This window comes from Cygnus olor, chromosome 6, assembly GCF_009769625.2.
Source record: "Cygnus olor isolate bCygOlo1 chromosome 6, bCygOlo1.pri.v2, whole genome shotgun sequence".
Taxonomy (NCBI): Eukaryota; Metazoa; Chordata; class Aves; order Anseriformes; family Anatidae; genus Cygnus; species Cygnus olor.
In genome coordinates this window covers 248087-272667 of record NC_049174.1, presented here as the reverse complement: position 1 = coordinate 272667, position 24581 = coordinate 248087, and the positions used below count along the sequence as shown (strand labels likewise).

Here is a 24581-nt window from a genome sequence, read left to right as displayed (position 1 = left end):
AACAAAACTTGGGAAAAATATAAGCTATAAACAAAGTGATCTTTCAAGGTCTGGATATGAGCTGAACATCTTCATGGGATCCATCACTGATATCAGGATAGCTAAGGCACAGACAATATATGCAAAAAGGATCCAACATTTTTTTTGCAGAGGGAGACGAAGTGCTGAAAATTTAACTTTGTAGTATATACAACACTGATGATAACAGCAGACCATTTTTATGCATTCTGGTGTAAATAGTGACAAACAAAGCCATGTGCTAAATAGGTAATTTTGGAGCTAAAATGAGACCATTCCTTCAAAATAAGCTGAATATTAGGACACTGTGAAAAACAGTGAAGTGGGAACACAAACTAACAAAGCCATTTCAAATGAGCTAGAAAGGAAAACATAAACATAAGATTTGAAAATCCATGAGGAAGAGCAATTAACTGTTCTTAAAACCTGATTGAAAAATTTCTGTATGCAACTAAAACCTGATCTAAGAGACTAAGATACTAACTCATTAATGGCAAAACACATAGTATTGCATTGTGTTATTTTATCCTATCTTCTGACATCTGAATTTAATAATTATTTGATTTACAGAATAATTGCTAAGGAAGACTTCAGCATTGTCCTACTTGTAGTTTTACTGTTTAATTAAATTAGGTCTTTTCTCTGTGCACATATATAGAGAGAGATGAATGGCAATGCTTTTTTTTTTCCAGCCTGAAACTACCACTTCAAGTGTGACTAGATATCTTTTTGTTTACTTTTATTACAGATTGCCAGTCATGAACTGACAATTCCACTGTCATATACACACTTCTGCAAAACAAGCACAACTGTATCTAATGGCAAATATACAGCAGGATCAGTTGGAACAGAAGTCAATGCAAGCGAAGTAGAGGTTAGACTTATTACCATTTTTTCACATGATCATCTGTTCTGTTAAATAATGAATTCCCCTCTAAGGTTTTGTAACTTCATTTTTTATTTTTGAGCAGCCTTCAAAAATCATCAACTCCTTTATCTCAAAGTCTTTCTTGATAGCTTTTTTTTTTAATGCACAGTTTAAAGTAAGGTAAATTATAGAACACAGTTAAAAAGGGTTGCTTTGTTCTTTACTGTATCGGTTCTACAATTTTTTTCTTTTTAGTTTGAAGTTAAAGAAATGTATGGATCTATCTTCACTTTATTCTGAGCATTTAAACAAAATTAAAATGAAAATTTAGCATAAGTTATATTTCAGGTACTTTTTAGTAATCAAACTGAAATGCTCTTATCCACTTGAATGCTTTAGGACCAATTATACTTTCATTTATTTCAGAAAAAAATCATTCAAACCAGTGGCTTTCTATCTAGTAAATCAAAATAGGAAGGGAATTAGGCCCTTTGTCATCTTTTTGTTTATGGTTTCCATGATTGCCTAGTGTATGAACATTTCAGTTAGGCTAGAACAGATGCCAATGCAAGTATTTGCAAAAAGTGCTGCTTTGTAGCTGGCAGTTAGCAGAGGAAAGGTATTGCAACTAAACGAAGAGAGTCATGGCATTCAGAATGAATTTGATAACCCAAGTCAACCTTTCTTTGAGTTGTTACCAATTAAGGGTAAAACAGAACATGTTGAAGGAATATTTAACAAATTCACTTCACTAAGAAAGAGCTTGTATTGCTTTGAAAACAGCAGGTAGATTTGGTTTTGTGGTGCCTAGCTTTCTTCCTATTGAGGGTGCTTGTCAAATCCTTTGGAAGTGCTTGGTACAAGCACGATCATCAGCAGTTGCAGAGCAAGTCCTTTTCAGCATAGATACAAACTTTGTGGAAAATTTAGGATTTATTTATTTTACAAGTAGCTAGAGCCTCTATTGTGAGGCTGCATAGTATACTTACCCCCTCTCCCCCAGGCTTGTAAGGTAGTCATGTACCTATGGAGACTTGTAGAAAAGGTGGAGGATATGCCTGAGGCGCATCAAGTTCTAAGACTGATGCAGATGGTTAATCAAAGACAGTTTTCTCAAGCCTTGTAAGAAACAACTGAAGCATTTTACCTTTTGAAAACAAAAGAACATAATCCTCAGCCTAAGGCACACACCAGATGTGTAATTTTTTCATAGTTAAACTATGTTTAAATTATGACAAAATTACAATCAACAGAAAATGGGCCTGTACTGAAAAATGCTGGAAAAGTCTAGTAGGTGGTGTGTGCTACCTGTGCTATCTATAAACAACCCAAGGAAAGAGTACTCAATTCATGTGCATCTTTTTTTTTAAAGTGCTACAAATGCTGTCCAGTGTGCAACCCAATGTGAGTATGTGTATATAAGAATACTAAGTGATGAAGTCCGTGTTTTGAAAGAAATAATGTTGCAAAGATCCTGGATTCAGAGTTAAAGAATGTTTTTGTAAATAAATGTGCTTGTAATGAGGAAAAAAGCACAGAAAGTGGAATATATGTAAATGTGCCTTGGCATATGATTAGGAAAATTGTTTTGTGTCTATTATATTACATAGCACTGATAGACACCGCTGCTTCCCAGTCTCTGAGAATGGCACCTTTCCCGGAGCAATTCCTCCTTCTCAGACAGTCTGTACCTCTTACAGTTCCTTGCTTTTGCCCTTGGTGGTGGTATCTTCAGGAAGTTTCTGGTTCTTAGGTACCCTTAGGCAGCACTTGCAGGAGGCCAGCAGTGCCTTCCAAGGATACTCCAGGTTGCTAGGCCCAGTTCCCCAGCTGGCAGGCATTCTCTTCTGCCAGGCTTTTAGGAGACTTTTGCTGTCAGCCTTTTTCCCAGTTGGGCCAGGTCACCTTTGTGGCTGCTCCCATCCCCAACAGTTTCCCATTCCCATGATGTCTTATCCCCCAAATGACTTCTCGTCCCCAAGTCTTACTTGGAGACCTGCCACCCACAGCTGTTTCCCATCAAGAGCAGACATCCCCAAACCAATTTGCGGCACGGGCAGCAGGAGAGGGCTGTGTTCAGTCCCCCCCTGCTGACCGATGCAGGAATAAGTGCAGGCAGAGGCCTGCACTTAGAAGACTCAGCTCTCTCCACAAAGTCCAGGCTGAAGAAGGAACACGGGGCCCCAAGTAGAACTTAATTAAGTTAGCTGAGTTTATAAAAGATCAAAACTGCTGAAGCAGTTAAACAATGACTGAGCATGTGCAAAAATGGAAAGGCGAGAAGTACAAGATGAAGAAAAGTATGAGCCTTCAGCAGAAAGCCCCCAAAGTGCGACCACCAGAGGTTACTGTGCCTACGACAGTAGGAGGGACAATATGATGATTAGGTCTGAGAAACCATTAACATAAATCCTGCCCCTTTCTTGTGAATTGCATGAATATGCATATCACTGTACCATAAATAAGTACTTCTTGTCTTGCTTAGGTGTACGTGTTCGGCAGAATTATCCCCCACATACCCATCGCTGTTAATAAAGAATACCTGCTTTCTGATTCTCCAAAACGAGTCTTGGAAAGTTACATTGCTTTTTGTGTTCCACCATTGATAAGGGCACAATAAGAAACTAAGGAACAACTTATCACCTGGGAAAGTGGAAATCGGCCAAAGACAGTGGGAACATGCATAAGAAATCTGGGATTGTTTAGAAAAAATCAGGAAGTCATGCTGTGGAGGGGCTGCGCTCCCTGCACCTGGGTGAGATGCTGCGGGACCCGTAGCTGGAGGCGCTCCTCTGCTGCTGCACAATAACTCCAACCAGTGCTACAGGCTGGGAGATGAGTGGCTGGAAAGCTGCCTGGCAGAGAAGGACCTGGGAGTACTGGTTGATAGTCGGCTGAATATGAGCCAGCAGTGTGCTCAGGAGGCCGAGAAGGCCAACAGCATCCTGGCTTGCATTAGAAACAGTGTGGCCAGCAGGGCTAGGGAAGTGATTGTCCCCCTGTACTCGGCTCTGGTGAGGCCGCACCTCGAGTACTGTGTTCAGTTTTGGGCCCCTCGCTACAAGAAGGACATCGAGGCCCTGGAGCGTGCCCAGAGAAGGGCAACAAAGCTGGTGAGGGGTCTGGAGAACAAGTCTTAAGAGGAGCAGCTGAGGGAACTGGGGTTGTTTAGCCTGGAGAAGAGGAGGCTCAGGGGCGACCTTATCGCTCTCTACAGGTACCTTAAAGGAGGCTGCAGCGAGGTGGGGTTTGGTCTATTCTCCCACGTGCCTGGTGATAGGACGAGGGGGAATGGGGTAAAGTTGAGCCAGGGAGGTTTAGGTTGGATATTAGGAAGAACTTCTTTACCGAAAGGGTTGTTAGGCATTGGAATGGTCCGCCCAGGGAAGTGGTTGAGTCACCATCCCTGGAAGTCTTTAAAAGATGTTTAGATGTAGCACTTAGTGATATGGTTTAGTGGAGGACTTGTTAGTGTTAGGTCATAGGTTGGACTTGGTGATCTTGGAGGTCTCCTCCAACCTAAATGATTCTATGATTCTGTGAAGCATCTAGATCCTATCTGAAGAGACAATCCTAATGGCAAATGGGAAGACTGGATGAATCTCTCTCTCTTTTTCTTACTATTAAATTGTGATGAAACCATGGGTGTAACGTGAAACCTGCCATTGTTCTGGAGGGAGGAAGGGGCTTCCCTGCCTGAAGTAAACTGGAAGAGAAGAGAAAGAAATAGTGGAAAAACAAGTAGTGCAACACAATGTCTTAGTAAATCTGGCCAGCTTTAGAGAATGCCTTTTGCAACGTGTCCCTTTCTAAGTGCCCGTCCAGGGCACGTGGAAATGTAAAGCTTTCACTTAGGCCTTTATTTTCTTTAAATGATTTTTTAAAGTTTCATTTTTTCTTCAAATGTGATAAAAAATATCAGAACAAATTTTTAATTTTATTTCTTTAATAATGAATATACCTCTTAAAGATCAGTGAAGCTCACAAGCGGAGCATCAGCCTTTCAGCTACAGGCTATTTCAAGAAAAGACAGTTGTTAATCTTTTGATCTCTTGTCATCAGAGGTGCCACTTTGTCAATATGTTGCAGGAAGTATAAAACTGTTTCCATTCAACCTTTTCAAGGCCATATAAGATGCAGCACACAAACAGATCCAACAGACCTCATTTGGAAATGCCTTGTAGGATTAGGACCCTGAACCTCCTTGTGACTTTTTCCTGATCAATTTACTCTACCCCAGAATTGCTGACTGAGGGCTAACTCTTAGCTAGCTGCAGGGCACTGTTGACTTCAGCTGTATTAAGAAATTCAAATATTGTGGAAAAAATGGACATGGACATGTCTCTTATATCCTTGTATTATAAATTCAACTAGCTACATCTGCAGACAAACTGAATAGTGACAAAAGCAGTCTCACTCAGTAGTAGTTTGTAAATGAGAAAGTAGTGTTGAACTCAGAAATGCACAAAATATGTCATTTCTTTGCAGAGTCAAAAGAAACACTCCTAAGAATATGACCTAAATGCAAAAGCCTTTCTTATCCTGTTTATTTATCCTACTACAGGCTCATCCTTGTATACTTGCCCTTTGCCTAATTGTTTATGTTCATTTTGCACATTCAAGGATTGCCAAATCTGTCAAATCATTCTTTCTTAGCAGTTAAATGCTATGTTCATCTTGCACCAGTGTTTACTTCACTACTGTGATAGCCCAGAGGGCTACTCATTAGCTATTCCTTCCTACTTTAGGTTGTCCTGTGGTATTCTCTTCATAGCCAACCTATCAGCTATTTGTGTCTGACAGGTTTTTCATCTAAAATAAATTTAATTAGCTATCTGCAAATCTTTATAAGAAAATATTAGACTGAGTAGACTATTTATGTGGTAGTCCCTGGGCAAATATCCTCTCATTGGTGTTCCTGTGACCAATAAGCTTTAATCCAGTGGATTTCACTCAACTCATTTTTGCCAAAGCAAATCAGAGGCAACTGCACTAGTTACAGTGCGTTTAGCCAAGAATAAGAAAGAGTAGAACTTGAGCCAATGAAAATATTTGTGTAAGTCAGATGAGGACAGCTTGGTCCTATTTTTGTCTACGTTGGCTAACTTCTACTTTTGAAGGAAAGGTCATGTGTAGTCTTAAAAAGTCCTATTCTCTATACATATATATTTATGTTTTGAAATGACTAAAATGACTTTTGTAAAAGTATACCTCTTTCTTTGTGTGGATTGAAGGGGCCTTTATTCAGGGAGTTGGTCTTTATACATCAGAAGAAATCTACATTTCCCCAGCTCACTCTTGGCCAAGATACATATAAAATCCCTACCATCTGTGACATTCCTGAGCAGTTCTGCGTCTATTTACTTCCAAATTCACACAACTGAATTGCTATCTATTCATCCAAGGTAAACATGCCAAACTCACTGTTTTCAAGCTCACCAGGTGTTTCTGCTGCAAAACCTTAGGTGGCTGTAGGGTATGGTAGATATTTTTTTCCCCAAAGTTATTCCAGTTTCAGCTATGGAACAAATTGTACTTAAATGGTGAAACACTGTTGTTCTGAGTTTTTGGACTAATTTTCTTCCCATGATTTATTGGCCTTAGAGTAGCACTTAAAAGCCCTAATCAAAATTGAAACCTTTTTGTACCTAGCTGCTGTGGTATGCATTGAAAATGAGAGTCCATGCAGAAGAGTTTAAACTGCCTGATAGGAGAAAGGATGGAAGGAGGAAATCCTATGATCCTTTTTAAAGGTGGAGAAGTCAATGAGATGAATGAGAGATTATGTGACTTTCTAGAATCTCACAGAAAACCTACAGGAAGAGAGCCTAGTTCTTCTATTAGCCGTGGCAGAGCACCAATCTTTGTGTTTTAAGGGTATGTTATTCTCTGAGGAGGCACCCAGTTTGTAGCCTCAAAGCAAAAGCAAAAACTAAGTACCTCAAAATTAAAGGTGAATTAGAGGGGTGTGTAGGCCTCTGGCTACTAAAAGACAAGAATTGCCACTGTTACAGCTTTGAATCTAGAGTAAGTATGATAAAGTAATGGGAATTTCCAGAAGAAAGTCCACTCCAATTGCTTACATCCTTACCTGATATAAATGAATAAAAAAACCCTCTTCTACATGAAGAAAATACATATAGAAAAAGGACACATTTATTTTCAGACTTGGATGGCACAAACTTCATCCAGCAAGAGGGGCTAGGAGAGGCTTTCTTCCTCAGTTTGATTACTTTGATACAGAAAAAGTAGTTTGTGAGAAGTCATGAATTATTTCGTGGTTATATAATGTGACAATTGTAGTCCCAGCATACAGCTTTTTTGATAGTGTAGCTACACTGTGAATTTTAAAATGGTTCCCACCAGGCAAATCCAGCCTTCATGGTTTTCCAATTTGAACATTTTCAGAGATGCAAGGAAAGATGTTGAATCTGGATGTACTGGACTTTGCCAAATACTGAGCTGATGTGATTCAGTGTAATTCAGATAACTATGGTGGAGATGTGATAGTTTAACTCTGTCCAGAGTTTTTGAGCCTGTCTTCTAACAGAGCACGGGCGAGGCTGGACTCTTTCTGGGAAGCTCATTGTTTTTTGCAAGATGTGATGCAGTGGCTGTTGTACGGAAAGAAAGAGGACTGCCCATGGACTTCAAACTGAGCAGCCCCTTGACCATTGAGCGGATTCAGATGGCCTATAATGATGTCTTTACTGAGATGGTAACAGTGGTATTCACTGTACAGGCCTAAACTGTCCACCTCCCTTCATATAAGCTCATTCTCTGTGTCGTCATTATTATTAAAAAAAAAAAAAGAGGCTAGCAATGATTCTTCTCATTTTACGATCTACTTCCAGCTAGGTTTATGAGAGCCCTCAACCTTGACCTTTGGGTCATGCTCTCTCTTCTGTGTTTTCTGGAATGAAGTGGACACTGAAATGATGAGGCCTAGGTAGGACAATGGCTTTTAGGTACTCCAAACTGTTTACATGCTTTTACTAAGGCAGAAAATAAGCATTTTGCATGTTATATCAGGTACCGTAATTACTTTGTAGATTTGATGTGTAGGTTTGAGAACTGTACAGCTCTCCAGTTTGAACAGCAATACAATGCCAGCTCCAGCTGATTTTGACAGACCCTTATCTTCTAGTATCTTCTTTCTCATACAGATGAAGTAAGGACCCACAATGGTACATGTCTATGGAAATTTTCTCCACAGTCACTGAAGTTATTTGGATAGCCATCTGTGTACTCTGCCTCTGCTTTCTTTCTAAAGTAGTACCTTTTTGTTCTTGTATCTTGTCCTTTTCTCACTAGGATTTGGCAGGACAGAACAGTAGCTGCTAGAGAGTACCTCCTTTTTGTGAGACTTTGAGGTAGTAGCCAACTTTCATCCCTCTGTCTGACCAACCCAATGATGATCATTCAAAAGAGTTTCTTCACAAAGGAGGGGAAGATGGGAATGATCAAATTTTTTACTGACTTACTAGCTTTAGGCCACTTCAACTGGTTTTCCACTGCACTCATCCTTTTGGCATTCTAAAAGTGGATACATCTGGTGTTGCTTAATACATTGTCACTTGCCCAAAATTTCTGGTTATTTAGAAGTCAAAGGAAAAAAAAAAAAAAGAATAAAAAAAATGAAAGGAGTAAAGCATGGGAGAAATTATCAGACAGATACATAGCAAGGTTTTAGCAGCCTTTCCCGACACAATCCATGTCCAGTCAGAAGCGAACTAGACTAATGAACTCTGTGGTATAGAAAATAGGAAACACCAGACCAAACTGTGACAAGACACTTTAATTAAATCTTTCAACTTAAATCATTCCCCTACTGAGAACATATTTAGTGTTGCTGTGTTTTGACCCAACTTATTTTTGGTAGAGCTGATGAGCCAGAAGGCTGTAGCCTGTGCTAAACATGAGGGACACCTTTCTGGCATAAAGTCGGAACACAGGGCTGCACAGAAACTACTTTCAGATGTTCTCTGGGTATCTGAAAATCTTCTGGTACTCAAGAAAGCTATTTCCAGTACTGTTTTCAAGTTAAAAAGTGGTACCATACAGTACAATATTTCACTTTTATAAAAATAAAAAAATAAAAAAAAATCAAACCATCTTTGGAAACCTAATCAAAAAGCCCTTGGAGTTGAGTTTGAGCAACAGTGTTTTACCACAGGCTGAAAATTTCTTTATGAAAAGGGACTGAAGTTGGCTCAGGCAAACCTGTAGGCACCTCTCTCTTCCAGTGGCAGCTAGCTAAAGACATCCTGACCTCAACATTACTGGAGGTTGGGGCTGTGAATTCCATACCCATCCACTTTTGCTTCTTTCTGTGCACAATATCCCTTGATCAAGTTTTTCACAGTGATAGAATTTCTCATATTAATAGAAGTCATAATCAAAATCAAGTACCTTTGTTGTCTAGGTGTTGTGCAAACACTTAGAGTTTAAATGAAAGTGCAAGTTTTTATCCTGTCAAAAGGAGTTGATATTTTATCTCCAGAAATGCCCTCAGAAATGTAGGATTTCCTTGCAGACATCATGGCCTTTACAATTTAATGCAGTTCCATCAAACCATGTTGCACAATGGAGCCTAATATGTCAGTTCCTCCTATAAGATATCTGAAACTTTCAGGCTGTGAGCTCACCTGTACTATAGAGATATGTTAATTAACTGTTGAAATACAACTATGCCACAGTCAACTACAGGTAAGTTGGTTGATTTCACAACCCTTAATAACATGAGAAAGTATGGATTTGTTCATGCAATGCCATTTAAATGGTTGAAAAGAAAGCATGCATTTGTCAATTAGAGAAAGTTTTCTTTCCACTTAGCAAAATTATGTTTTCTTTACGTTTTCTTTCAGATTCCAAAAGATAAACCTGGAACCCGGTAAGCCATGGGCCAATGATATATATGCTAATGTTGCTTTTCTAAGTATGAAATAACCAGGTGATTCCTTCAGCCACTTACTGACTGAAAGCATTTCTGCAAGAAAGAAGTAGAACTGTCAATGTATCAATATTACAGTAGATCAGAGTTCCTAAGAGTACATATTGCTAAATGTTTTCTGGAAAATGATATGTTATTACTACCATAGTAACCATAGTTAATAGTCTCGTATTGCTTTTTGCTTCCTGGCAGTCCATCTCAGACCTGCTATGTACCGTGAGATCTCTCTGAAACACTATGAATTTTGACCTCTCTCAGAGCTGGAATAACATCACTGCTATCTATTCACTGCATTGTCAGTGCTCAGTCCTCCTCTCCTTTGCCTTACCCACAGTTTTGCTCCTTCTGTACAGTGAAATGGTGAAGTGGGATACAGCTGATGCATTCACTTGTAGGGGAAGAGAGGGCACCAGGTACAGGAGGTATTCTCTACCTACCTAAATGAAATATTTCGTTTTGAAATGGGGTTGCCCATTGCAATGATAAGCAGGTGTGTGTAGCAGACATGCAGCAGGTGACTGAGAGGAAAAAGCTGGAGGGGAGTAGGGCTCAGAGGAAGCAATGACAGTACAACAGTTTGACATGAAAAACAGATTTATTGTCTCATTGTTTAACTCAGCTGTGCCAAACAATGTGTTCCTGGCACTCTGAAATACATCATTTTAAAAAGGCGGTTTTTAAGTGATGCAGTGGTAAGCTACATGAATCTTGATGGAGTATGTCCTCATAAGGAAAGGAGATTGAGAAGCAAGTGTAAAGATGTTTCAGAGAGAACAAAGGAGATGTCTGGGCAGGGCTGAGCTGACCCAGGATGGGTATCCATACAAATGTATATTTTGTTTTCACATTTGATAATTCAAAGTAATAAAAGTAATAGTAGTAATGCATTTAACAATATCATTTACCCAAAACACTAACATAACTCTGCAGAAAATCTACAGGTATTGTATTAGTTCAGATCCTGCTCTCAGTTACATAAACATATACCTCTAGGCTAACTTCATTTACTTTTATGGTGAGACTGCAGGCTTAAGTTAGCACACTGTAGAAGAGTGTAACCTGCACGCAGCATCAAATACGCCATTTAAGTCTGTAGTGGTACAAGTTTTTATTCCTTTACAAATAAAATAATATTGCAAGTAATGAGAAAATGGATTGCATATGTCGGTAAAGTTTTCCTTTTAATTTCTCTTCATAAATGGAGACAATACATCTTAAAAAAAAAAAAAAAAAGCTCAACTGGCAATATGCTTTGCAATTTCATAATCTGAAAGACTTTAGTTTCTGCAGTCAGGTCCTTAATATGTCTTTGTGCTCCTGTCCTTAAAATGAGATTTTCATAGTCTGTGATTTATCATCTTGGCTTTTCATTTAATTGTAATTTAGACAAATGCTCTCATTTTAGAATGAGTACTAAAGCAATCAGTGCCTTGGGATAAAATGAGTGAAAACTACTTGCAAATATTAAGGCGAAAATCCTACCTCTGAATGAGATCTCACGCAGGGTATTTTAAAATGTGATATTTTGGGGATTTCATTGGGCTGTTAACTGGAATTTGCATAAATATGTCTGTCTTCAATAAAAGCATACTTGTAGGGCACTGTCCTGCTATTTGTGACACTGTTCTTTAACCAATTCTGTTTCAAGGAAAAAATAGCAATGAAAATGGTGTGAGATGAAATCTGGCTCCTATTGACGGTAAGAATGGCCAGTGTTTGGACTTAACATTCAAAATGTGTGACTTGACGAGCATGGTGTTTTTCCATTAATCTGTCGCAGTAATGAATTTCATAGCAACAGATGTATTCAGGAGGCTTTGTAGCACTCTTGTCCTACATCTATAAATAAAATTGTCTTTTCAAAAATCAAAGTACCAAACATACTTAAAAGATACTATTTGCAGAGTATTTGCTCAGGTTGTGTGATAAAAGCCTTGTCACCACAACCAACAAGGAGCCCAGAGGCATGAGGACAGGCAGGGGAACCCCAAACACCCTGTTGGAGAAAGGAGGCCCCTACCCTGGCTATTCTTGAGGTTGTCACAGGGAGGTTATTACCCCCATGGGCCATAGGGATGCCCAGTGTGGTGACTCTGCAGGAGAGGCTGTCCAGAACACTGCCCAGACCTGGGAGGGTTACAGCATAACACAGTATGGGATTTAATATGGGACGCAGGGAAAAGCACTGGGGGTATGTACAAAACTTACAGTGGTGTGATTATGGGAGGATTCAAAGGCAGGGTAAGAGACTCAAGGTTGTTTAGGGAGGAACAAGCATAGGAAGAGTAGGTAAAACAGGCTGATATGAGTAAATAGGCCAGCACACTTGTCTGGTTGTACTCTGTGCCTGATCAGCACAGTCTGTCTGTAATTAAACTCCATGCCTAAGCATTTTTTTGGGTGAGGCTTTCATCATTTTGCATACCTGTGTGTGTGTCTGGAGGTCTAAGTGCCAGAAACTGAAATCAGACCAACAGGCGTACATGTGGTGCCAACAACTGGAGCGAGCAAGGGTACATCTACCAGTGTTATCACTAGCAAATATTGAGCTGGATTGACCAGCTGCCTGAGTGGAATCCATAGTGCATGGGTGTGCATGGCAGTGTGCATGGGGAGGTCTGTGTACCAGCAACTGGCATGGGGCCGTGGGCCTTGGGGGCTTGTTTGTCCAGGTGCCACCAATCTGGGAATCTAGATCTGGGAATGGATAGACCTGTCTAATGCCAGCTACTGGAGGGGTCTGTGTTGTATACCCTGAGTGTACTTGTCTTGTAGAATGAACAAAATATTGATTTTGCTTTTTACAAGTTTTATCCTAGTTTTTACCTGTGAGGGTAGTGTAAATAAATGAATGTTGGGTTGGGTGACAGTGCAATGCCTGTAGTCCGCAAAAACAGACAGCAGAAGGTAAGTAGCCTTGCTGGAGATACAGCCTGAATTTAAGATAATCAACTGGATAAAGCAACAGGATTAAATGCAAGTTAGCTAGTTCTGCTTGGATGAAAGAATGTCACAGATAAAAGCCAAGATTACTATTTTCCAGGCTTTAGGTGTAATTGCTACCTCTTATATGAATAGGTAAAGAATGCTTATTTGTTTTCCTAAACGTAGATATATGCCAGAATATGGTTTTCAAAGGTCACTTAGTGTGTAAGAGCACAAAAGGATGATACATCTCCTTGCTTTCTTCTGAATATTTCCAGTGTAGCTGGGAGGTGCGACAGCCTCCTTGCTGGGCCAGATGAGACATGTAAGATTCACAGCCAAGAAAATGTTTTTTGGGGATAAAAAAAAAAGAAAGGGGGCTAGCAACAACATTAATTAAAGATATGGCTGTGCAGGTGATCCCACTTTCCCTTCATAGAGCATAATGACTTGCTCTGTTTATACGCCTGGCAGCTTAACAGTTCAAGAGTTTTAGCCAGGAGAACATTATACGTTACACGTGGTGGAAGGTTGGCAGCTGTGCGAGGTATAGAGGGAAACTTGTGATCTCTGGGTTAGTTCACTGGTTCACCACTTTGAGGAACAAACAAATGAGTGGTAGTTGCTTCTTCTGTCCTGCATCAACATGGACAGCATTGGACTGCATTCAGTCTTGCAGACATCTCCAGTTAAGTGTTGCTGTGTGTGTTTAGCAGCATATGATTTTTTAACTTTATATTAACATACTGGTTTTGTTTATGCTGTCTTCTAATAGACAGACTGGTCTACAGACTGAAGATAAGAAGGAAGACAAGGCCTGCAGTCCTGGAACTCAGAAACCTGGTTTGAAGTCATATGTGAGTAGCTTTTAACCCATAATTTTGTCTATCTAGACTGGAATACGTGGACTTTTTATAAGGTGATATTATAATCAGGATCTGAGGAAAGAAGAAATTATGACAACTGTAATAGTAAATTTAGGAACTAATAGTGCAGCAGGTATTGAATTGACATAGGTGTAAGTGTGCCTTTTGGAATAGTCTGCTCTTTTTATATATATTTACACACTGTATATAGATTTGTACGGCACCTATTGCTAATGTTAATCAAGATCCTGATAAAGAACTGAAGTTCTGGGCATGAACTTAACACAGTAATCATTAACATTTCTGATTTTCTGATCACTCTAATATACGCATTGAGTAAATTGTACGAAACAGCTTGTCACATCTGAAACTGGAATATTTAATCCATTTGAAATTGAGAATAGGGTCTAGGCTAGCAGATTTTCTGCCTGCTATTCTCTATTTGGATGATCGAGAATAATGGCTTGACATAAGCTTTGTATAAAGCTGTTTTACCAGTCTGATTTTTTTAAGCTTTAATCAATTATAGGACATCAGCCCCTCCACAGTCAGTTTACCTTGGCAGGGAGCTTTACAGCTTTTAACGAATAATCAGGTGAGTGGGAAAGAAGATACTATGACTGATATTTTTCCTTTCAAAAGCCACATTTCTGCTCAAGTAATTCTGAGTGAAATCTTACAAATATTGGAATCTGCCACAACCCTCCCTGTGCTATTAATAGCGCCCTATTTTCAGCCTCGATGTCTTAACTACTGTGCTGGTATCTCATTAGTTATTCTAATTACTGCTGTTTGCCTGATTGTGCAGGCTTCCCGTTTTTACACGTTTGATCAATTTGCTGCTGAATATGTAAAGCCTGCCTCAGCGAAGACCAAAACAAATTACATAACTTTTCTAGCAGCTTGGAAAAGAGACTGCGTGTTAGTGCTGCTAGATTTATGAAATGCACCCGTCGCACCGCTGGTAAACAGCTCTCCCTGCACGTTCTGGGGGCAAATAAACAGCTCTTTGCCTGGCCATCAACTTTTACGGGAACAGTCGAGCGCTAGGACAGCGGCTGCCCCGCTGCCGCCGGCCTACTGCCGTTTTTTTTAGGGCGGCTTTGCAGGGTAGCCTTTTCCAGCGCCGCGGCTGCTGTGGGGCTGCCCGCTGTACGGGGGCGCCCTGCCCAGCCCTAGTGGCCGGGTCCTGCAGCTGTGCCGGGCCTTGCCCGCCCGCCAGGGGGCGCTGCCCCGCGCTGCTCGCCTGGTCCCCACCTGCTGGGCTGTTCCACTCTCCGCGCTGTCGCGAAGAGGGCCGCAGCAGGCGCCTGCCTGCGTGTGACGCGAATCACGAGGGCGGGGGGAGCGGGCGCGCTTACTGCCGGCCGGGGTAGGGGGGGCGCGGGCAGCCCCGCTCAGCGGGAAGGGGGTGCCGCGGGCCGGGCGGCGTTAGGCGACGGCGGCTCCGCAGCGCGGGGCCGGCCGCTGGGGGCAGGCGGCCCCGGCCCTTGTCCCTGCCGCCCGCCCGGGCCGACCCCGTGCCGCCGCCCTCTGCGGCGCTGCGCCATGGTCCGGCCCGGGCGGGGCGCGCCCCTCCCCCGCCTTTTGCGTCGGTTCCGCCCGCAGGATTCCAGCCGCCGCCGCTGCTCCTCGCCGCAGCTCCGGTCCGGGCCGCTCGGGCGTTTTCTCTCTGCCTTAAAGTCGGTGAGGAGCCGGCCGCGGGCGGGCGGCGCCGCCGCATCGGGCCCGGCCGGGCGAGGCCGTAACGGTGGCGCCGATCGCGGGGGGCTAGAGGGTGGGCACGGGCCGCTCGGTGCCCCCAGCGCGGCGGTAGCGAGGCCGCCGTCTCCGCGGCGAGGAGCTGGTCGCGGGGCTCGCCGGGGGGGAGGCCCGGAGCGCGCCGGGCGAGGCGGGGCAGGCCCGGCCGTGGCCCTGCGGCGGGGAGAAAATGGAGGCCGGGCGGGAGGAGCGGCGGTGCCGCGTGCGGGGCCGGGCGGCAGCGCGGCGGCGCGGGGCGGGCCGGGAGGGGGCGACGGAGCCGGGGCAGCGCGGGGCGCTGGCGAGCTGCTGAGGCGGGCTTTTCTCTGCTTCCGCACAGGGCGTCTTTTATGAATCAAAAGCAGCAGAAGCCGACGCTATCGGGCCAGCGTTTCAAAACTAGAAAAAGAGGTAAGCCGGGCGCGCACCGCCGGGCCCCGGCTCTGCGCCGTGCGTGCCGCCTTCGGTACAGAGCTCCCGGTGAAAAGGCGGTTCTGTCACTTGCCAAGCAATGCCTTTATGCGCTGCTTATAAAGGAGACCACACCGAACAGAGTCTTGATACTGACTCCGGCTGCTGGAATGTTCTGTGCACAACTCCAGCTGCTGGAATGTTCTATGCACAACTTTTTCCTTCCCTTCCCTTCAGAATGTAGCTGCATTGTCATAACAGTGGCTTAGGAAGCAGTTATTCTTGACCTATAGTGAGTGTATTTCACGTGAAAGCGTAAGCGCCCAGTACTCCAAAATCATAGGGGAACTCCAACACAGGCTTGTTGTAGGTATTGCATTCATCCAAGGAACATGTAACCTAGGAGGAATTTCAGTGTTAGCTGCTGGAAAAGAGTTGTATTGCCCTTTTAATTCTATAAGAGTACTTGATTTAAAAACAGAGAAACAAAAATGAACTGAAATATGCAAGTGCATGTGTCTGTATCTTGCATGGTTACCCGAGCAAGCAGAGTTACTGACTGAAGAGGTGTAATGAGTAATGTGGCATTTTTTAGTTACTTGTTTTACGTTAAAGAGGAAGTGAGGACAGTTCTTACAATTTCTGTTTGATCATGTTTTATTAGTATGCAGGCAGTGTTACAGTTCACACTGACAATGGTAAGAATGCTTCGAGCACTGAAATAGTAATGAAGAGGTACAGAAGTACACGTTAGCTTGGAGAACCTACTTTAATGTTGAAGTAAAAGTATCTGAAAAACTGTTGAATTGAGAGAATGGGATTTGGTTGGTCTGACAGACCACATGCTAGCATCCTGGATTTTTGTCTCTTGAAAGCATTGAACCACAGGCAACTCTGAGTAACGAATTTCATAAATCTATCCTGGAAAATAACTGATCCAGTATTTTCAGACTTTCACCCAACTGTTAAAGACATGTTGAAACTTGCATTGAATGTAAGGACACTAATGTGCTTCTTACAAAATAGTTCATACAGATGCTAACAAAACTAGCTAAGATGTTACAGACAGTGTGCTAGTAAAGATTTGCAGCTGAGCTCTTTCTTTGGAAGCTTTTCTTCCCATGGTTTGCATAGTCTAAGGACAAATTTATTCATAGAATCATAGAATATCCCAAGTTGGAAGGGACCTCTAAGGATCATCAAGTCCAACTCCTGGCACCGCAGAGGTCTGCCCAAAATTTTAGACCATGTGAGATTAGCAGAACTGAAGACCTCTCTCATTTTAAGGCTATTAGTTATGTGAGTACGTTTGTTGCATTTTAGCTGTTCCTGTAGTGAAAAGGCTACTAATCAAGTGATTTATCTCAAATGTGAAAATGTATTCTGCTTTAAAATGATAAAAAAGATGCTGATTAGGCATGCAATTATAATGCATAATTTCATATTGTTTTTCTTAGTGAAAGTACTGAGAAATTCAGTTAAAGGTAAATAAGGAATGTTTTAGCTTTTGATATCCTCGTGCCACCCCTTGAATGAGTAGGGAAGTGAAAGCACCAACATTTATTACTGTCGTGTTGGCCATTTAAATGCATTTTAGGCTAGATTCTTAAGTCACTATTAGTGTTAAGAATGCCTGTTGTCTTCTGGAATACCGTTCCAGAAGACTGGAATGATCTCAGTTCTGTTTAACTTAAGGCTTGCCAGTGTCTGCATTTGTTTTTGTTTTTATAAAAGAACAAACTCCTCATGTTTGAATACCAAATAAATGCGTGTGCCGACTTTAGTTCAGGAAACACTTGGTCTTCGTCTTTGCAGATGAAAAAGAGAGGTTTGACCCTACCCAGTTCCAGGACTGTATTATTCAAGGTTTAACTGAAACTGGCACTGACTTGGAGGCAGTAGCAAAGTTTCTTGATGCTTCTGGTGCAAAACTTGATTATCGTCGCTATGCAGAAACACTTTTTGACATCCTGGTGGCTGGTGGAATGCTGGGTAAGTTCCCTTTGATGGGGCTGCTGTCAGCCTTTATTTACTTTACTTTTTATAAAAGCTTGCTGTTTTCTTTCACCGTAAAAAAACCTCTTCTAAAGAGCTTGTTGAATATGTAGATCAGGGTTTGAGTTATCTGTGGGAAACCATGTGACTATGTTAGGGCCTAACTAAGCAGTCTGATTATTGTAGAAGCACTCTGTATACTGTACCATGCTTTTGCTTGAATTAGTTTGCATCCTTGAAAGCATAGACTATAAAAACTTGGTTTAAAGGAAAGTATATTGGCTGAGAGTGGAACTTTGTGTAAGAGTTCATTTCTGCTAATGAAAAATGGGTGAATGCTAGGTTCAAATGCCTCTTCTGTGGTTGCAAAGCCAGTGGTGTTGCCCTGGAAGATTCTGACATGATCCTGTGTTTTGTGCACCGTGCCCTGTTACTCTGGAAAGTATTGTTTACGGAATTATCAGATGTGCTTAGTTTTGGAAGTGCTGTTCTAAATTGTGTTGTTGGCAATTGTGAGGGGAGGGCTTAAGCTCTTCTAGTAAGAGTGCGAAATGAGGTGGTAGCTAAGTTGGCAGAAAACACAAACTGAGGAAGTGAAATGTGATGACTAACGGTGTTGTAAACTCATATCTGTATTTTGGTGTAAAGAGTAGAAGGGATGCTGACCCACCAGGTAAGAAGTAAATGAAGCTTAATGAGTTGAAAAGTGCTAAGAAAGATGCAGTACTTCTAGATTTAGACTATTAGACCATTTGTTTCTTACTTTCCTGCTCTTCAGTGAGAAGGGATTCAAATGGCAGAGAACCATGTAGAATACAGGGTGTGAAGAGTTATGTTGTCTGCCTAGCCTGAAAAAGTACGTTTCAGATTGTAGCATTTGTTATGCCATAATTCAGGGAAGGGGAAAGGACTTAAATGAGAAATTTGGCAGTTGCAGAAGACTTTCTGTAATATAACAGAAATAGAATTCAAATGACCTAAATGCAGAGGGGACAAAAAGGAAATAACTGATTCTGGGCTACAGCCAGACTGCATGGCAGTTCTGCAGTGGAGTTTTTGGGAGAACATCTTTGCTGCATGTGCAGGTGGTCTTCCCACTGATGAGAACTGTTAGGTGGCTAGCTCAAACAAATGCTGAAAAACAAGGCTTTCAAAATGGTTTAACTTCATGAAGTACACCGGCTTATCTGAATGTCATGTATTGGAACTGTGTTATGTAGACTGAAGTTACTGTGTGATGTTCGTTTTGGCAAGAGACTCTTTTCCTTATGTTAGAAGAGCTGGCTGCATGAGAAACTGTTGTGACTTACTTGGTTATTGTGTGGACACTGACATAGAAACCAGCATTATCGCAGAAGATGCTAAAAATTTGCCAGGAATAAGCAGCTTTAGTGTTTTCCTTTAAGAGAAGAAGAGCCTGTATGGTCATATTAACTTGTCTGGCCTTAAACAAGATGTGTTGGCAATCCATTTAGCAGTAGGAGGTTGGAATATTTATATATTCATATCTAAGCTACTGATTTGGAGTTCAGTGCACTTATAGCAGTAGAGCAGATGGAAATGTGGGGGTTGTTTCTCCAGTGATCTGGTTCCATTCATCATGAAAGGACAACGCATTTTGCATATTACAGGTATTTGAATTCTTACCAGGGAGTTGTACCACTAATACTGAAACCCTTCTTTAGCCCCAGGTGGTACCCTGGCAGATGACATGACACGCACAGATGTCTGTGTATTTGCAGCACAAGAAGACCTAGAAACCATGCAAGCATTTGCTCAGGTTAGTTCTGAAATCAGTACATTTTAAGTTAAACTGTTCAGTAGTCAAAAAATGAGCTGTTTGTGTAGTTGAAAGTTCAGGTAAAATAAAAATTTATAGCTTTTAGAAGCCTTGTGCCTTTGTGCCTGGTAAAATGGCACTCTTCTAAGCTAAACTGCTCTAAAAGAGTTCAAACCAACTGTACTGAGCTTGATTTTTAATTCTAACTAAATGATAATTCAGAGCAATTCAGACACACGATCTCTTTTCAGGTTTTTAACAAGCTAATCAGGCGTTACAAGTACCTGGAGAAAGGCTTTGAAGATGAAGTCAAAAAGGTATGGAGTAGTTCCTTATTGGCAGAAAGAAAAGCCTTTAAATTCTGCTAGTTAATCATTCTATGCAGAATTATAATATACAACAGATTATTAAAATAGGACAGAATCTTGTTGTTGACAGAATAACAACAAGCTTGTATGACTAGTGGAGAAGGCTGCCAGTGTACTAGCACTGATGCTGGTTGAGTAGCTTGACTGAAACAAAAGTAAGCGTCTAGCCTGGAGGTAGCAGTTCTTCTTCCTCTTGCAGTTGCTGCTGTTCCTGAAAGGGTTCTCAGAGTCTGAGCGGAACAAACTGGCCATGTTGACGGGTATTCTGCTAGCCAATGGGACACTTAACGCATCGATTCTCAACAGTCTTTATAATGAGAATTTGGTAAAAGAAGGTAAGTGTTGTCCAGCCCTTCTGTTAGGGGAAGGATCATGGGAGACAGAACGTAAAGTATAAGTAGGTGGAAATTATGATGACAATAACACTCCTGCAGCTCACTAACTTCATCTGGTGATAGATTTACTTCAGAATTAGCAAAGGTAAACATGTTAGCTCACAGTCTGGAAGGTCTTGCTGAGACTATAGAAAAATAGAAAAAAAAAATATAGAAAAATATAGAAAAAAAAAAAATATAGAAAAATAGGCTCCTTCCTAAACTGCAGCAAGGAGAGTTGAGCTTAGTACAGGGAAGCCTTTACAATGCTCAATTGTGAGAGAAGTCCAGCAGGCTGGCAGCTGTGGTGTCCTTGGACAGAGGTATTGCAGACTGGGCAAGGGCTACCTCTGAGCACAACTGCTGCTGCTTTGAGCTGGGGTGTGACAATGTAGATGCCCTGTACTCGGTCCCTTTTAGTTTTAAATTTCAATACTACTACTACTGTTTGTGTCGCACAGGTGTTTCTGCAGCTTTTGCAGTCAAGCTGTTCAAGTCGTGGATAAATGAGAAAGATATTAATGCAGTGGCTGTCAGTCTTCGTAAAGTAAACATGGATAACAGACTGATGGTGAGTATCCCTAAAACTACTGATGTGCTCTGAGGCCAGTTTGGTAAATAGCATTTACCAGTAAAGTACTTGACAAGTTTCTCTTTTGAAAGAGTTGTTGTAAACTTTGTTTTCAGGAGCTCTTCCCAGCCAACAAACAAAGTGTTGAACACTTCTCCAAGTACTTCACTGAAGCAGGACTGAAAGAACTTTCCGAGTACGTTCGGAACCAGCAAACCATAGGAGCTCGGAAGGAACTGCAGAAAGAACTTCAGGAACAGATGTCACGGGGAGATCCATTCAAGGATGTAAGTATTTGTAGGCAAGGTGCACATGTGATTTCCTTCTGTAGGAATTTAGCTCAAATTATGTGAAATGCAATGGCATTTAATACCAATCTGAAGAGGATATATGCCTAATTAAATACTGAGCTTAGATACCTAGTTCCCACTAGCCATTACAATTAGTACCAGGGTGGTTTAGTTCTGTAGTTTTCCTTAATGTCCTGAATCTGGCTGCACTGAAGGCTTCTGAACCCAAGTTTTAATTTAGCTTAGTGTCATATGTGACCTACATGGTGACTATTTTGTCTGGCAGATAATCTTGTACATAAAAGAGGAGATGAAGAAAAACAACATCTCAGAACAGACTGTGATAGCCATAATCTGGTCAAGTGTAATGAGCACTGTGGAGTGGAACAAAAAGGAGGAGCTGGTAGCAGAGCAAGCCATTAAGCACTTGAAGGTATTGTAACCAAGCATGGGCTTTTGCATCTGTTGGGTAGGGCGTGGGCTTCCTTTTAAGCTTCACTTAAAGTGAGTTGAATCCTACAAATACCGTAATTCAGAGACAGCATTAGATGAGGAATTTTTTCCCTTGCAGCTGTAGAGTTGTAGTCCTAGTTGTTGAGGTATAAACAGTATGACTTCTGCAGGAATGCTCCTGGGAAGTGGGTGGGAATTGCTTCCCCGGTATGTGGGTTGTCAATTTTTAAGCAGTGGCTGATAAAAACTGAGTGAAACCAGTCTAGCCAGGCGATAGATGCTAAGGAATGTTATGTGTGTGTGTGCCAATTTGTTATTCCTGTTACAGCAATACAGTCCTCTACTTGCTGCCTTTACTACCCAAGGTCAGTCAGAGCTGACTCTTCTGTTGAAGATTCAGGAGTATTGTTATGACAACATTCATTTCATGAAGGCCTTCCAGAAAATAGTGGTGCTGTTCTATAAAGGTAACTCCCTGTGAGATTCTTGCTTTTTTTTTTTAAGCCTGGATTGCAGAATGGTTCCATCCTGGTAAGGCTTTTAGGGAAGATCAGTGCTATGACACTGCTTTTCATTAGCTGAAGAATTTTCTACTGTCAGTTTGCAAACATGGAGCTCTAAAATGCAAAGGTAGGTGCTTCAGTCTTTGGCACATGGGGAGTACTCCTCTAGATAAGAAGGATGTGTACTAGACCAAAGCTGAACTTGGATTTTAAGACTCTTTGGCATTTAGAACTTATGGAAGGATTGTAGTTGTGTGTTATTCCTAGTTCTCTGTCTGAACAGACCATAAATGGCCAGAGACTAAGACCACCAAGGTGTTCTGGGGTGCTATAGGGCCTCTGTTAAATGGCTGTTAAGAAGGTATTACTCAGAAACATGCTTGTGTACTTGTAGAACACCACAGAACAGGAGGAAACTTGTTAAACTGATTATATTGTATCTGTAAAATGTAAAACAATTAAAAACAGTTCCTGTGGTGTCCTTTGGACTTTAAAAAAAAAATACGCGTTCTTAGCTGTTGAGTGAAGTTTTCCTGCATATGGAATCTCAAATAGCTAGATGCAACGCTGAGAACAGCAACCTAGCTGAAATGCATGGTTCTCAGAATTTTAAAACAGGAGGTTCTCCTAGCACAAGTATGTCCAGCTGTGCCCAAGGAACGCGTGTTGGTGGAATTTCTAGGGGAGGCATCAAAGATTGCCAGTTAGGGGTTCTCGATAACTGTTATTTGGCGATCAGTACTCTTGTACATCTTACAGCTGAAGTTCTGAGTGAAGAACCCATCCTGAAGTGGTATAAAGATGCGCATCTTGCAAAAGGAAAGAGCGTGTTTCTAGAGCAAATGAAAAAGTTTGTTGAATGGCTCAAGAATGCTGAAGAAGGTAACCAAACCTCACAAACTCTTCCTCTTCATTTTGGGATGCTAGGTGTAAGAGTGCTTTGTTTTGTGGGGTGGGGGTGCTAACTGATCGATCCTCTGGGAGGAGTGTCCCCACTCTTGGCTAGAAAAGCTCCCTGGTGCAGTCACTGTGGTTTGGCAGCTGTTGTGCAGGATGCAGGGGCCTCAACAGGTGACTGGGGAGGAGCTGACCTGGGGGCAGCCTGTTGAGGTCCTCTCTCTGTTGCAGAGTCGGAGTCTGAAGCTGAAGAGGGTGACTGACCTGTGACACTGTCCTCAGTAAAGCAAACAGGAGCTGTAGATAACCGTCGTGTCTCATGTCCTTCTGATTCTTACATCCTACCTCCCTGTATCAAGCATGATATAAGGGCTCATGGCAAATTTATTTTAACTGTTTTCTATAGTCATTGAAATACTGGGTTTAGTTTTTAAAACCATGTTTTAAGTAGCTTACAGGAGTTACAGATTTGACTCTAACCTGCATTTGTCCTTTCAGTTATATTCTACCTCCTGTATTTTCTACTGTAATAATGTAATTTAAGGCCTTCCACAATGAAATCCATTTTACCCCTTGGATTTTCTATCTATCTGCATTTGAGTAGACATGATTTGGTAAACGAGATTTATGGCAGTTCTGTTTGCAAATTAAAATGTAAGAAGCCTCTGATGTGAAGAGGCTGTGGCTTGTGTGGTAACTTGGTGTGATACTTTAATCCATACTACATGCTTCAAATAACCCTTGATTGTCCATCTCCTCAAGGACTTTGTCAGCTCTTTTACTATACTTCCAGCATAAAGTAATGTTCTACTCCAGCTACTGGGAAAGGCAGCTGCCCTGCTTCTGGGCGCTCAGTATTCTACAGCATAGAAACTTCTAGTGGTGAACTCTTGTAACTATGGTGGGGTATGAAGAGTGGCATCTCTGAGCCTGCTGGCATAGCTGGTGGCCTAAGTTCCTGAGGGGCAGCACAGCTTGTCAGGCTGTCTTATACCTGGGCATCAATTCTAGGGCTCTTGCACTTGTCAGTCTCTTTGCAACTTCTCTGCAAGTACAAGCAAACAGTGCTGTCCTGAATGCAGCTGCCAAAGATTTTTCTGGAGTGCTGGCTGAAGCTGCTAACAGTGCTGGGGCAAGGGCGTGCCTTGTTACACGTACAACTGCTGCAAGGTAAGATGAACAAAATCCTATCCCTGCACCCCTGCCCCCAGAATGAGGTTATTTTATGCTGGCAGTTGACACGTTAAGATCATTTGCTTACCAAAACTTGGTCTGACTTCTTAAGGGCAATTCTCAGGACAGCTCATAATTCAGGAAAGATCTGGTAAAGGCTAAGTATACACTGTTGTAAACTAAAAAAATCAGCATTAACTGAAATACTTATAAGCAGAGTACACCTATTAAAGTAAAAAAAGAAATGGTGATGACAGTGCAATCTGTTCAGTACTAAAGTGATCTTCCTTAACTTGTAACTTCAGTTTTTTTAAAAAACAAATAAAAGCCATCCTTAAACTTAATGGAGAGGGTTGTCTCTGTTCTTAGCCCTCCCACCCCCCAAAAACATCAGCT

The 24581-nt window shown here is 41.7% G+C and overlaps 1 protein-coding gene and 1 pseudogene across 3 annotated transcripts; both read left to right on the top strand.

Moving 5' to 3' along the window:
* Positions 1 to 9892, top strand: part of LOC121072173 — a 37385-nt pseudogene extending 27493 nt beyond the window's left edge.
* A 5271-nt stretch (positions 9893 to 15163) lies between these two features.
* On the top strand, positions 15164 to 24525 carry BZW1 (basic leucine zipper and W2 domains 1). 3 transcript variants are annotated; one of them, XM_040562456.1, is made up of 12 exons: positions 15164 to 15312; positions 15711 to 15781; positions 17597 to 17773; positions 19462 to 19556; positions 19808 to 19873; positions 20124 to 20259; positions 20760 to 20869; positions 20986 to 21156; positions 21446 to 21592; positions 21941 to 22079; positions 22875 to 22997; positions 23244 to 24525. In XM_040562456.1, exons 1-12 carry the CDS (start codon positions 15179 to 15181, stop codon positions 23273 to 23275), a joined length of 1401 nt encoding a protein of 466 aa, XP_040418390.1. In that variant the 5' UTR covers positions 15164 to 15178; the 3' UTR covers positions 23276 to 24525. The 3 variants fall into 3 exon arrangements, with proteins under 3 accessions (XP_040418390.1, XP_040418391.1, XP_040418392.1); XM_040562457.1 differs by having other exon boundaries at positions 15178 to 15316; XM_040562458.1 differs by lacking the exons at positions 15164 to 15312; positions 15711 to 15781 and having other exon boundaries at positions 17696 to 17773; positions 19462 to 19467.
* The last annotated feature ends 56 nt before the right edge of the window (positions 24526 to 24581 follow it).